The sequence below is a fragment of the Alosa pseudoharengus genome, unplaced genomic scaffold (genome assembly GCF_046254945.1).
Source record: "Alosa pseudoharengus isolate Yale_2024_CS ecotype anadromous, Long Island Sound unplaced genomic scaffold, YU_APseudo_1.1 YU_APseudo_1.1_scf_15, whole genome shotgun sequence".
Classification (NCBI taxonomy): domain Eukaryota; kingdom Metazoa; phylum Chordata; class Actinopteri; order Clupeiformes; family Clupeidae; genus Alosa; species Alosa pseudoharengus.
In genome coordinates, this window is record NW_027468620.1 from 29,387,797 (window position 1) to 29,400,923 (window position 13,127).

Below are 13,127 nucleotides of genomic sequence, written 5' to 3' on the forward strand. Positions count from 1 at the left end.
CCCTCTGTTGTAGTAGTCCCCTTTTTAGTAGATCCCTTTGGTACCCCAATGTTAATTTAACTCTGGGACCCTGCTGGTCCTTACACTGAGAACCACTGATGTAAGGTAAATGGTATACATGTTTTGCTGCACTGTAATGATTCTGAATGAGCTGTGTTACCGAAAATCTCAACAAAAAAAAATCTCTGGAAAATCCAGTATTTAGGGACAGTTCGGTATTTATGGAATGGACCACCGGAGGAAAATAGGGGAGGGTCATGTCTTTTTATTCTTTGTTGAGGGGAGGGTCACCCAACTTTTTTTAGTGTAGGAGGGAGGGTCACCCAACTTTTGTATTCATGAAAACAGCAAAATTTGGGCCGTTGCCCAGGGTCTCGCATCTGATAGCCCTCGCACCTGGCCAAAGATGACATAAGCGTTTATTCTTTATTGTAGCTTAAAGCTTAACAAGGCTTAACGTCCAAAAACAACGATCAATGATCATCAAATTTCTCACTCATATTGCTCCTCATAACCACCCGGCACGTCCGAATCCCAGGACATAACGCACTGGACCTCATAATAGGCTGAGATATAATTCCAAAGGGGACAGATAGGCCACTGAATTTAAAACTTAAAATGATTGAACAAACCTTCCCGATCTTTGAAATTGTGATCAGTGACTGGCATCGGGTGAACGAAGCTTTTCGAAGTTGAATTTTAAAAATATTGCCAAAATAATATTAAAACCAATAGCAGGGCAAGTAGCCTGCAATTCCTTTACTTAAGTGAAAGTACAGATACACCTTGTCAAATATTACTCCAATACAAGTGAAAGATGAAGGTGAAACAAAATAACTGAGTTGAAGTACAGAAACATAAGTATTCAAAAATCAAAAGTACAACCATTTTTCCTTTTTAATGTAATATTTTTCATACACAATAATAATATGTAAATCCTTTGGTTAGTCACTAGCACTGTGTATTCATTCACATGCGTGCATTCACACTGATAATTATGACAACAAAGTGCGCTGCAAGTACACGGATGGTGCACTCATAATGGTAAAAAACTTTGCCCTCAATGATCGCATGACCATGATAGATAGATAGATAAATACTTTATTGATCCCCAGGGGAAACTCAAGGTCTCAGTAGCATACAGACAACACACACACATTCACTAACAGCAGAAAAAGTAATTAAAAGTATAATATAAAAACACAACTAAGCAATAAGGACAGAAGATAAGGAATATACTAAATATACTAAAATACAAATTATACTAACACTTAATCTAAATCAATTATAAAAACAGTATCCACATAGTGGTGATTAATTAATCAAGAGGCGCTTGCAATGACTGAGGCAGGGACTGAGCCTGTGATTCTCTGTGCATAGTAAGGTAAGGTGCTCTGTGTGAGTGAGTGTCACGGTGATAGTGCAATGGTGATAGTGGTCATGGTGACAGTGCAAATGAGTAAGTCTAACAGTGCAACAGTGCAAGAATAAGTCTATATATCTATATATATAACTATTTTAAGAAATGTATAAGTGTGGCCACAGTTCGGCTGTGGCATGGAGGGAGGGGTTATGCATATGTCTAATGTGCTAATATAGCACGCAAACAGTGAGGCAGAAAGACAGTGGTAAAAAGTGGCTAGTGGACAGACAGTATCCAAACATGAAGGGGGTGAAGAGGCAGACAGACTATGCAGAGAAGTCTATCTCTCCTCTTCCCTTAAGTGAAGCATTGAACAGTTCAATGGCCCTAGGGACAAATATAAGTATAAGTATATATACTCTTTTGATCCCGTGAGGGAAATTTGGTCTCTGCATTTATCCCAATCCGTGAATTAGTGAAACACACTGCACACACAATGAGGTGAAGCACACACTAATCCCGGCGCAGTGAGCTGCCTGCAACCACAGCGGCGCTCGGGGAGCAGTGAGGGGTTAGGTGCCTTGCTCAAGGGCACTTCAGCCGTGCCTACTGGTCGGGGTTTGAACCGGCAACCCTCCGGTTCCAAGTCTGAAGTGCTAAATAGTAGGCCACGGCTGCCCCAAATGACTTCCCCAGTCTGTCTGTTGTGCAAGGCAGTGAGCGAAGTCTCCAGCTGATCAGGCTCTTCTGCTTAACAAAAGTGCTGTGGAGTGGGTCACTCATTGTCCAAGATGTTGATCAGTTTGTTCAGGGTCCTTTTGTCAGATATTGAAGTGATGCACTCCAGTTCAGCTCCCACTACAGAGCCAGCTTTCCTTACCAGCCTGTCAATTCGCCCAGCATCCTTCTTCTTTGTGCTTCCTCCCCAGCATACCACTGCATAGAAGAGGACGCTGGCAACAACAGACTGGTAGAACATCCTGAGGAGCTTGCTGCACATATTGAAGGACCGCAGCCTCCTCAGGAAGTACAGCCTGCTCTGCCCTTTCTTGTAGAGTGCATCAGTGTTGGCTGACCAGTCCAGTTTATTATCCAGGTAGCAGAGTGGGCTTAGACCTGCGGAAATCCACCACCATCTCCTTGGTCTTTGAAGTGTTGAGTTGAAGATGATTGAGTTTGCACCATTGCACAAAGTCCTCCACCAGGCTCCTGTACTCCTCCTCCTGCCCGTTCCTGATACACCCCACAATTACAGTATCGTCAGAAAACTTCTGCATGTGGCATGACTCGGTGTTGTAGCAGAAGTCAGATGTGTACAGGGTGAACAGGACTGGAGAGAGCACAGTTCCCTGTGGCGCTCCGGTGCTGCTGATCACAGTGTCAGAGAGACAGTTCTTCAGTCTGACGAACTGTGGTCGCTCGGTCAGGTAATCTGTAATCCAGGTTACCAGGTGAGCGTCCACACCCATGTGCAAGAGCTTGTCTCCCAGTCTGAGGGGTTGGATGGTGTTAAAAGCACTTGAGAAATCAAAGAACATGATTCTCACAGCACTTTTCCCCTTGTCTAGGTGAGAATGTGTCCTGTGTAGAAGATAAGTGATGGCATCGTCCACGCCCACTTTCTCCATGCAAACTGTAACGGGTCTAGTGCATGGCGTACCTGGGGTCTGAGCATACCTAAGACCAGTCGCTCCATTGTTTTCATCACATGTGATGTGAGAGCGACAGGTCTGTAGTCATTAAGCTCACTAGGGTGTGGCTTCTTAGGGACAGGGGTGAGACATGATGTCTTCCACAGTGTTGGAACTTGTCCAAGGCGTAGGCTCAAATTGAAGATGTACTTCAGTGGCTCCCCCAGTTCAGCAGCACAGGCCTTGAGTAGCCTTGGACACAGTCTGTCAGTCCCCGCTGCTTTATTGATGCGCAGTTTCTTTAGTTGGGCTCTCACTTGATCTGTTGTGATGATGGGGGGTGTAAGGGGAGGGGAGGGGGAGGGGTGCATCTGGGATCTGTGTGTCTGATGGCTGTTGACTGAGGTCGTTGTCACCTCATTGTTCGTGATCGCCATGTGGGGCAGGGGTGCAATATCCAGTGATGGTGGGGGTACGATAGCCTGTGATGATGGAGGTGAGTGTTGCACTGGTATTGAGGGGGTGTGGGGGTGGGGGCTGGGGGATGACCACCTCCTTGATGTCCCTATTAAGGCTGCCAGAGTCGTGGACACCTCAACAGGCACAGGCAGGGCATGAGGTGATGGTGGCTTAGGTTGTTGGGTGTCACCGGGATGCAGAGCTGGAGAGGCTGGGAGGTGGGGGTAGGGCAGGCACGCAAACAAGAGCCGTGTTGTAGAAGTGGTTCAACTGGTTCGCCCTGTCCAGGTACCCCTCCACAGAGCTGCTGCTCTTCTTCAGGCCAGTGATAATCTTCATGCCGTCCCATGCCTCCTTCAAGTTGTTTTGATGAAAGAGCACTAACCGATTTTGTTTAATTACAGCTATTATATTGGTATAACACATGACTGGACATTTTTATATATTGTAAAAGGGGGGGGGGGTATTTACGTTCAGTTGTGAAGACCAATACCCTATTTTGAATGACAACACAGCTTTGGGGTGTGTAACATATTTGGGGACATTGAGCACTATGGCTCCAGGCATCCCAAAGTGCTTGGAGGAGAATGCACTGAAGTTCTTGAATGGAAGGACCAGTTGGGGCAGTTTCATGTCTCTGTTGCTGAGATAGTTTCTATGGTCAAAAGGTCAGAATTGCCAAGAATCTTGTAGGGGCTGTTTTGGGCAGTTTCATTGAAAAAGACGAGTCCGGATTGGCGAGTCAATGTCATTTATTTGTCCAATGTAAGCCTACAGACCATAGTGCACATCTTATCAATAGTTTGAATGTTGTGTAAGTTTCTGCTCATTGACAAATAGCGTTCAGCACAGTGTTCGCCTTTGTTATTTGGTTTTGTGATGTAGGCTACCCTATGATAAACGGCTGATGGCCAAATATGTGACTCAGCTAATGTTATAGGCTATACAATTCCCCCTTTTAAAGACAAGCTGGTGTAGCCTATTAGCCTACTATTAATATGCACCGACAGTAGGCTACGTGTAAATAGGCTATGATGTTATGCACGTAAGTGAAAAGGGCCTCGCACCTGTCAAGTTCGCACAGGGCCTCGCACCCCCTTGCGACGGCCCTGCAGCTCCTCCTAAGACAGCGGGGAAAAAAGTTCAAATACGTGATAAACCCGGAAAAAGTTGACAGGTAGGTTATGTTTCGGTCCCGGTGATTATTTTTTAAATTGTGCAAACGATAGCCTTTTCAAGGCATTTCAAGGAAGGAGTGGTAGCATGCAAGCTCCCAAATTGACCCAGTACAGAAGGCTTCAATACATTGTTGGGGAGGGTCATGCGTTTTTTTCTCAATCACTTTGGAGGGTCATAGAAAAAAATCTTGCTGGCGAGGGAGGGTCACGTCTTTTTTGACTAATGCTCCCAAAATTCCTCCGGTAGCCCCTTAAATAAATAACGAACAGTCCCTTACTGCAGTGGTTTTCAAAGTGGGGGCCGCGAGGGGGTGCCAGGGGGGCCTCAGCAAGTTGGAAGGAAAAATAAAAGCAACAAATAAATACATTTGAAAATGTTAACATATACCTATTACTATGAGGGTTGTTATACAATGCCATTATAATAATGTGTCGCATATCTGAACATTATATTTTCCATGATAATGACTGGGAATAATAGTAGAGCGATAGCTCTCATATAGCAGAAAGCCCCAAATACAATTTTTACACACTGTATGCTCCATCGCGAAGTGTTTGTGGCTAAAATAATTATTAGGATTAGCTTAATGTATTTTTACATTTGCCGTAGTATTCTCGATGGGTTTAATAACACATCACGGGGGTCCTTGGCCAGAAACTAGTGGTATTTGGGGGGCCTTGTCGTGGAAAAGTTTGGGAACCCCTGCCTTACTGAAAGGTGTATAATTTGACGTGGTTGCCATCCAGTGACATCATAATATGCAAATTAGATGATTTTCACATTTACAGTAGGACTTTATCTCTGACCACTTTCAAGCAATGGCCTTTTGAAATGTTGATGTCAAAATCCAGTGTTTTTTTCCAACCCTGGCACTTTAAAAGTACTTTTACCATTAGTATTTTACAAGTACAAGTATTGTACTTTTTTTACAATTTCTGTAGGCTATACAATCTTAATCAATTAATATGTGAATGGCTGGCCACACTCTTGTTATCGTTATCTCATTATTATTATTATTATTATTATTATTATTATTATTATTATTATTATTATTTAAATGTTATATACTATTATTTGCTGTACAATTGAGGAATATTCTCAAGGCTTTGCTTTCTGTAAAAAGATCATTCTTTTACTTTGAGCACCACCTTGTGGTCAAATATAGTCTGAAAGTTTGGTTAAAAAAAAACCCTCTTGTTGGGTAAAAAGTCAAAAGCATTACCCTCATTTCCTGTTTTCTGTTTATTTTGAAAAATAAAAGGAATGACAAGGGTGAGTGTGGACCTACATTATGTAAAATTGAAATTAATTACAAGACTAACCTGCTAACTGATGGTAACAAACAGATTGATGAAAAGACACTTGATTAACATTATTGTATCATCAGGAATTTAACCATCCTGTTCTGAACCAATCTGCAGTGCATTCTTCACTTTTCATAGCTGGAATTATATGCCATATAGTAAATTCTGAGACATTTCCATATCATGATTTTTGTAAATTCCAACACTAATGTCAGCTATTAAACAGTACAGAATAAGTTCTGCACAATGGCCTGCACACCAGATCCAAATATGACTGAACTTTTCTGGGTTCAGGAGTGCAGAGTAGGAATATCCAGGCAAGGACCCCTCGTCTAATTCAACATAATGGGTCATTTCAGGGACGGAACTTTGAGTTGCATAACTTGCGAGTTACATTGCATGAAATGTTACGCTTATGGATGGTGTATTAGCCTACTTATGAGAGAATGTGTAAACCTTTTTACACTCCAAGACAGCAATTTCTGTCATTTGCACACAAGTATACTCAAAAATACCGCCTGTATATAGAACAAATGGATGAATATGGTCAGTAGGTGGCAGAGTGACCCCTTTTACACAAGGGAGCTAAGGTTGTGTCACTATAGGGCAAAATCATTTCATGTTCTTCCAGAGGAAGTATCCTTTTTTTCCCTCTCTCTTTTTTTAAGTGTATTTCAGTGTTCAAATTACATAACTGTAGACAGGTAGGATCACTATATCCCACAATGTGTTTTCACTGTGTTGGAGTTTGTAGATAGTTAGCCTATATCTCCCCACTGAGACATAAGGCTATCTACAATTGCCATGCTGTTCTCACAGTGAATGTGAAATGACAGTTTGTAGAAAGTCACAAGAACATGTTAGGCAACACGAGTTAGGCAAGGAGTTAGGGAAATCTCACCTCTAATAATCACAACCATTTGTTTACCTCCTGCCTGTTTGGTCACTCATAGGAAATAAATAACACCTAGGTATGCCAGGCAGGCAGCTGACATGTTCGCATACCAAACAAACACTTCCAAACAAACACTCATGTAGACTACACAGACCTTTGCGCATTAGGATGTGGACATAGGCTAGGACATCTAGCTAGACCATTAAATATTTTATAGCACTTTAAGAAGCTTATATGTTCTCATTCTCTTTGCCTGCTGGTCTTTTCGAAATTTTACAGTGTAGGCCTAGGCCTACTTATTCTTTACGTCTGACCACGACAGCGCGCTAAGACAGCTCCTGAATACGCTTATAAATTCATAACCTGCTTATAAATATTTAGAAATTATGAAACCAATGACAACCCTGGAGTACAACAGAAATTGGCTTAATATTAACATTGAAGTGTGTGTCCAATCAATCTTTAAACAGTCGCAAAATATATCTGCATAAATTATAACCGACCAACCATTGGTTTGCATGCTGTCTGACCCTCCCTGGTGCAAACTGAATATGCAATGAGCTCCTTGCTGTAACAGTGCAAATAGAGATAACGGGGCGCTGACTGAGGCTAAAACTTTTTATACTGACATGTTAGAGCAATGACTTTTGCGTAATAGTAAACCTGGGACTACGATCCCAGCGAGAAGACAGGGTCTGTGGGGAAAGAACAATAACCAGACTATTTTGGAGTAGGGAACGCAAGACGGCTAATTCAGTAGGCTAAACTTTGAGCAAGCCAGCGAAGCTGAGTTATCCAAACGAAACGGTGGAAGAGCAAGTTTATCCTTTTAAAGATGAGCTTGTTGTCTGCCATTGACACCAGCGCCTCAGTGTATCAGCCTGCTCAGCTTCTGAACTGGGTTTATCTGTCTCTACAAGACACCCATCAGACCAGTGCATTTGATGCCTTCAGACCCGAACCCAACTCTTCGCATCCGGACCCCTACAGCAAGCCTCCCGCTGCTGACCTGAGCTCGTCTCTAAATTCCAACTATCTCAACAACTTCTTTCAGCTCCAGAGGAATGAGGTTAGTAGCTAAACCTCTGTGCTTTTTGCGGCTATTATCTAATCTTTTCTCGGATTATGGTTTTATTTCATTGAATTAATTCAGCCTGCTGTGTATTCAGTGGACTGGAACCAAATGTAGACTAGACTAACTTCTTTCAGTGTGTGGGACATGGGTCATTATTGTAAGATGAAGCGCCATGACATTTTGATGTGTAGCCTAGACTAGAAGTAAAGTTTTGCCCATCATTGCTATCGGGAAATAATACGTTAACAAATGTTTTATCTACATTCATCTAAATAGCAAGTTTAAAAACTATGAGGGTCATTGAATGATTGATAATATTTGTTGACAAGATAGACCTATTTGGTTTACAATTGTAGTTTAGGCAAATACTTCTCTCTTCTACTGAAAATAATGACATTCAAGAAGAGCCAGACTTATTGTCGCTGGCAATGTTTATATGTAGGCTACTTTACATAAAGGCTAAGGAGACCATTAAATAATATTAAAGTAGGTGCACAGAGCGAGGGATGAACGACTAGTTCATGACCAGGCGTAGTCTATATCACGGCGATGCTGCACATTAAGAAAGGCTTAGTAGATTATAGGCCTCAGGAGTAAAATAAATAGAGAAACAACAAATTTGTAACTGACCTCATCTGAGGGATAGGCCAAGATCTCAGAATATTTGCTTTGTGAGCTTAGAGCTTCATTAAAAGTCAGTTGTTTCGTGTTAACTTGATGTTGAGGTCAGCGTGCATGTACAGCACGTACCATCGTCTGGTTTGTGGTCTGCATACTGATGAGCCTGGGGTCGCGGGGTTAAATTTTAGTGGCCTACATAAGTACCGATTCATTGTGCCAAGGATGCATATTTAAATGGTTATTATAGTGGCTTCAACGTGCGATGGCAGCATGCAAGTCGGTGGAATCTGCAGTGGAAGCATTGTGTTGGTGTTGAAAATAATTTCATCCCAATGTGTAGGCTACCAGCCTACTCTCAATTTAAGCAAAACATTGCTGTTTTTTTCCGTTCTAGTTTCTTTCAAGTCAAGTTCACAAAGCAATTATATCATTTAAAGTTGTAGATTGTACCTTCAATAAAAATAAACAATGAAATGTTTAGTAGACTAATGAAGATATGAAGAACAACGTTATCCCCACTAAATCAAACCATTTGAATCTTTAAATGATTATTATTTTTGGACTATTATTGTTAGACTGGACACGTCAAGGCAGTTCAAGAATATTGTTCAATGTGTCAACTGCACAGGGAGAAAATAATTGCCATTCAGGTACATAAAACAGAGCCTATAGGCAGAATCCTGGGTGTGTCTACATGAAACAGATCAATATCAATGTACATATGGAACATATAGAATGGGTTTAGCTTAAATGATATACACTCATGGGATCTGGAAGCAGTTGTGAAAATGAGATTGTGGACTTCTATTGCCAAGTGAAATAATACGCTTTGATGAGCAGTAGACCTTGTTTTCTTTCTTGATGTGATGTCAGTATTATGCCTTAATTAACGGTGTAAAGGCAGAAACGGCATGTTTTTGTACAGAACGTGTGTGCCATACAGCATTTGATGGATTGTTTCCAGCCTCTATCACTGATAGACTAGATAGCCCTCATTTAATATTTGTCTTCATTCTGAGTATGTAATGTGTGTTTTGTACCAGATGTGCTGCCCTAATGCTGTTCATGAAGCAGGACAGAGACACCGTTTACATGGGAGGGGTCCTAACAACTATCTGAAAAAATACACATGGGAATCCAGAAATCAGAAGTATTTTCAAGATAGATAGATAGATAGATAGATAGATACTTTATTGATCCCCAAGGGGAAATTCAAAAAGGACTTGAACTGAGTAGATATTATACATCCTTGCATGTGTATATTCTCACCAGGGCTTAGATGGCAGTAACAGTAATAATCACACAAAATTCTGAAACACCCAAGTGAAATTGTATGGGTAGACTATTTTTCTTTGCATACCCTCAGAATTATATTGCTGTGTATGGCTCACACAAGCCTAGTAAATGCTGTCACCTCGTTTCCTACTTCGTGAGGTGTTAGAGCTGTGTTTCCAGTCGGTCATTTCTATGGACACAACCGAGAGAAAACCGTCACCCTCACAGACAGAAGACTGCAGGGATGCAGCTCTGTTGTTATTGTTTTTTTTTGTTGCTGTTGCCTGTGTGTGTGTGTGTGTGTGTGTGAGAGAGAGAGAGAGAGAGAGAGAGAGAGAGAGAGAGAGAGAGAAAGTGTGTGTGTGTGTGTGTGTGTGAGAGAGAGATGGAGAGAGGATTTGTGAAAGAGAAGGTGTGTGAGAGAGAAGGTCCCCTGCTGTGCAAGGGTGAGGTGACCATTTGTTTCATCCATTAGCTGAACCGTCTGGAAGTGTTTGGAGCACTTGGAAATGTAGGTCCCTCCCGACCTTTATCCCTTGTTTTGCTCCTTGACAACATTTAGCTTGATGACTCATTTATATTGAGTGGTGTATAAGGTCAGCTATGTGGTGTATATGGCAAAGAAATGGCTTCAAACCCAGAAGGTCCAAACAAATCAAGAGACTTGCTCTACGTATTTAGTTCAAATTCATATTAAAAATAAAGTACCCCAAAGCCTATTCCAGTGCATGATGTTACACTAAAGATATGTACAAAGACAGACAGTGAGAGTGTTTTGAATACATTTGTGTGATGTTTATACTAGGGCTGTCAAAATAACTGATTCGTTTCGATTAATTAATTTGAGAAAAAATAACTGATTAAAAAAAATAACGCAGATTAATCGATTCCGTATGACCTTTGACCCCGAGCCGTTATAGTCAGTAACCATTAGACTGTAAAATGAAGGAGAGAGAAGAAAATGTGCTGCCTAGATCATTGATTGGAACATTTACTTGCCTGATGATGTTGATTAAATTAAAGTGTTGATTAAAATAAAGTCCTCTGCAATGTCTGCAGCAAGGAATTTGCATATCACCGGAGTTCATCAACTCTAAAGTCGCACATCAGTGCAAAGAAATAGTGTTGACATTGAGGGGAGTGTTAATTTATTTTCATTGTGTCCCCTAGGTTATATCTGTGGCCTGAAATACCTTGTATGTGAAAAACAACTTCTTCCCGAAGCACTTTTGAATTTATTTCCTCAGCATATTAGGTCATATCATAGATTATTATGGCCATTATTAAAATAATAATAAAAGAGTTTTTGAACTTTAATGTCACTAATGCTGATTATTCAATGATTCATTTGAATTTAAATATTTAAAATACTTTCACAGCAAAAATTATATATACGATTAATTTAGATTAATTAATCACAGAGTATGTAATTAATTAGATTAATTTTTTTAATCGATTGACAGCCCTAGTTTATACACATAGTAAGGTAATAAAGTGGATTTGATGGCAGTATAAATGGAATATGAAGGAACAGTGGACAATTGTAATGCAGAAATAATGTACACACTGTACTTTCTGAGTTTATCCTAAAAATGAACATAATAGTTTATATAGACATTTAAGATTTTTTCCTTGTCCTGGCAAGGAAAGTAAGTAACTTAAGGTTTGGATGACAATTTGCTTTGCTTGCCAAGAGTTCAGTGCTATGCAGCATTTGACATCAACAATAACTAAAGTCTCCCAACCATAACTGTATCCTCTCAGAGGAAGTCGTCTCTCACAGGGCCAGTAAAGCCATGCATACTGCAGATCTCCAGGTGTATAGCTTTGGCCTTTCAGCATTTCAATATCTGGTGAAATTTGTCTTAACACATTTCACTCAGCAATATAACATCTGGGCCTCAGTTGCTCATGGGTCTACAGGAGGTCATTTCCATTGGATAACTTTTACTTTGAGATTTGGATGATATGTATTTTAGAAAATGGAACAAAGACTATTTTGAACTTATTTTATAGTTTCCTGTGGTTTGGAAGAAGTCCAAGATGTTGTTGATTAATCATTGTCATATGGTTGGCATTATTGGTGTAATTTTCAGAACAACTCTTTATTTTTTTTCTTAGAAAATGTATAATAATAATGCAAAGATTCTCACAATGCTCAACTATGACTGCTGGCTGCTAACAGTTACTCATCTGGTTTTTGACAAAACCACCTTGCGGACACTATTGACATCAAAGAATGTTGTGTATACTTCTGACAAAAACTAACATAGTGCTATGCTGACAGTCGTATATTTCTCTCTTTTCCTCATAGGCCTTGAATAGCAACTTATACAAAAACGTCTCCCCCTATGGATCCCTCAACAACATTGTGGACGGGCTGAACTCCTTGACGGACCACTTCTCTGACCTCTCGCTCTCCTCTGAGCCACGCAAACCTAGCAAGAGACCCCCGCCCAACTACCTGTGCCACCTCTGCTTCAACAAGGGACACTACATCAAAGACTGCCCCCAGGTAAGTGCACGCTGCTCTGGGTCCTGGGCTCCCCCGCGGGCCGACCCAGACAGAGCCACACGGCCACACGCCGCAGAGAGAGAGAGAGAGAGAGAGAGAGAGAGAGAGAGAGGCAGTGGAAGGCCTGACCTACTTGCCAGACAGGAGGGCCTCTGTCCCACTAGTCATGTGTATCAAGTTAATTGGGCAAACTACTGTACTCGGTGTCGGGCGAACCATAGAGGCCATTGAATTGATCCCTCTCTCTTGCCATGTATAGAGAGTTTTTCCTGAGAGGATTCGATGAGTAAAACTCAACATAACTTAACTTAGCTCTTATCCATGGCTAGCGCTGCTGTTTTCCTGTTGCGGGGAAGTGATAGCGCAATCACACATATTGCTCAAGTGTGGCTTAATCAGAAGAAATCAGGAAGGCGGTGTGCGTGTGAAGGCAGTGTGCATGTGCATTAAGGGCTTGTGATGTATTATGTCAACTAAAGGAACAGGTGGCAACCAGAGGCCTGTGCCCGCGGGACGCAGTGCAAAAAAGTGTGGCGCAGGACTAGTTTTGATTGCAGAGTGCAGGGTGATAAGAAACTGATGTGCATAAAATAAATATATGTATGAGAGTAAATAAAAGTAGATTATTTTGCTCTTAATGTACAGAATGTACAGAGCAGTGAGAAATAATTCACAATTTCAACACAAAGAGGAGCAAGGCGGGAGGGGGGTTTTCCGTGGGTGTGGGCAGAAGCATGGACTAAAGAATCCATCACATGCAAAATTCCACCTGCGGTATTTGGCGGTCAGGAGTGGGACACAATGTGAAAG

General features: G+C 41.3%; 1 protein-coding gene across 1 annotated transcript in view; it reads left to right on the forward strand.

Moving 5' to 3' along the window:
* The first annotated feature begins 7,453 nt into the window (after positions 1 to 7,453).
* The window catches only part of zcchc24 (zinc finger, CCHC domain containing 24), a 35,970-nt gene continuing 30,296 nt past the window's right edge, over positions 7,454 to 13,127 (forward strand). Inside the window, exons 1-2 of the mRNA XM_076286207.1 lie at positions 7,454 to 7,900; positions 12,117 to 12,317. Coding sequence (XP_076142322.1) covers positions 7,667 to 7,900; positions 12,117 to 12,317 — 435 coding nt within the window. The 5' untranslated portion in view covers positions 7,454 to 7,666. The remainder of the gene's footprint in view (positions 7,901 to 12,116; positions 12,318 to 13,127) is intronic.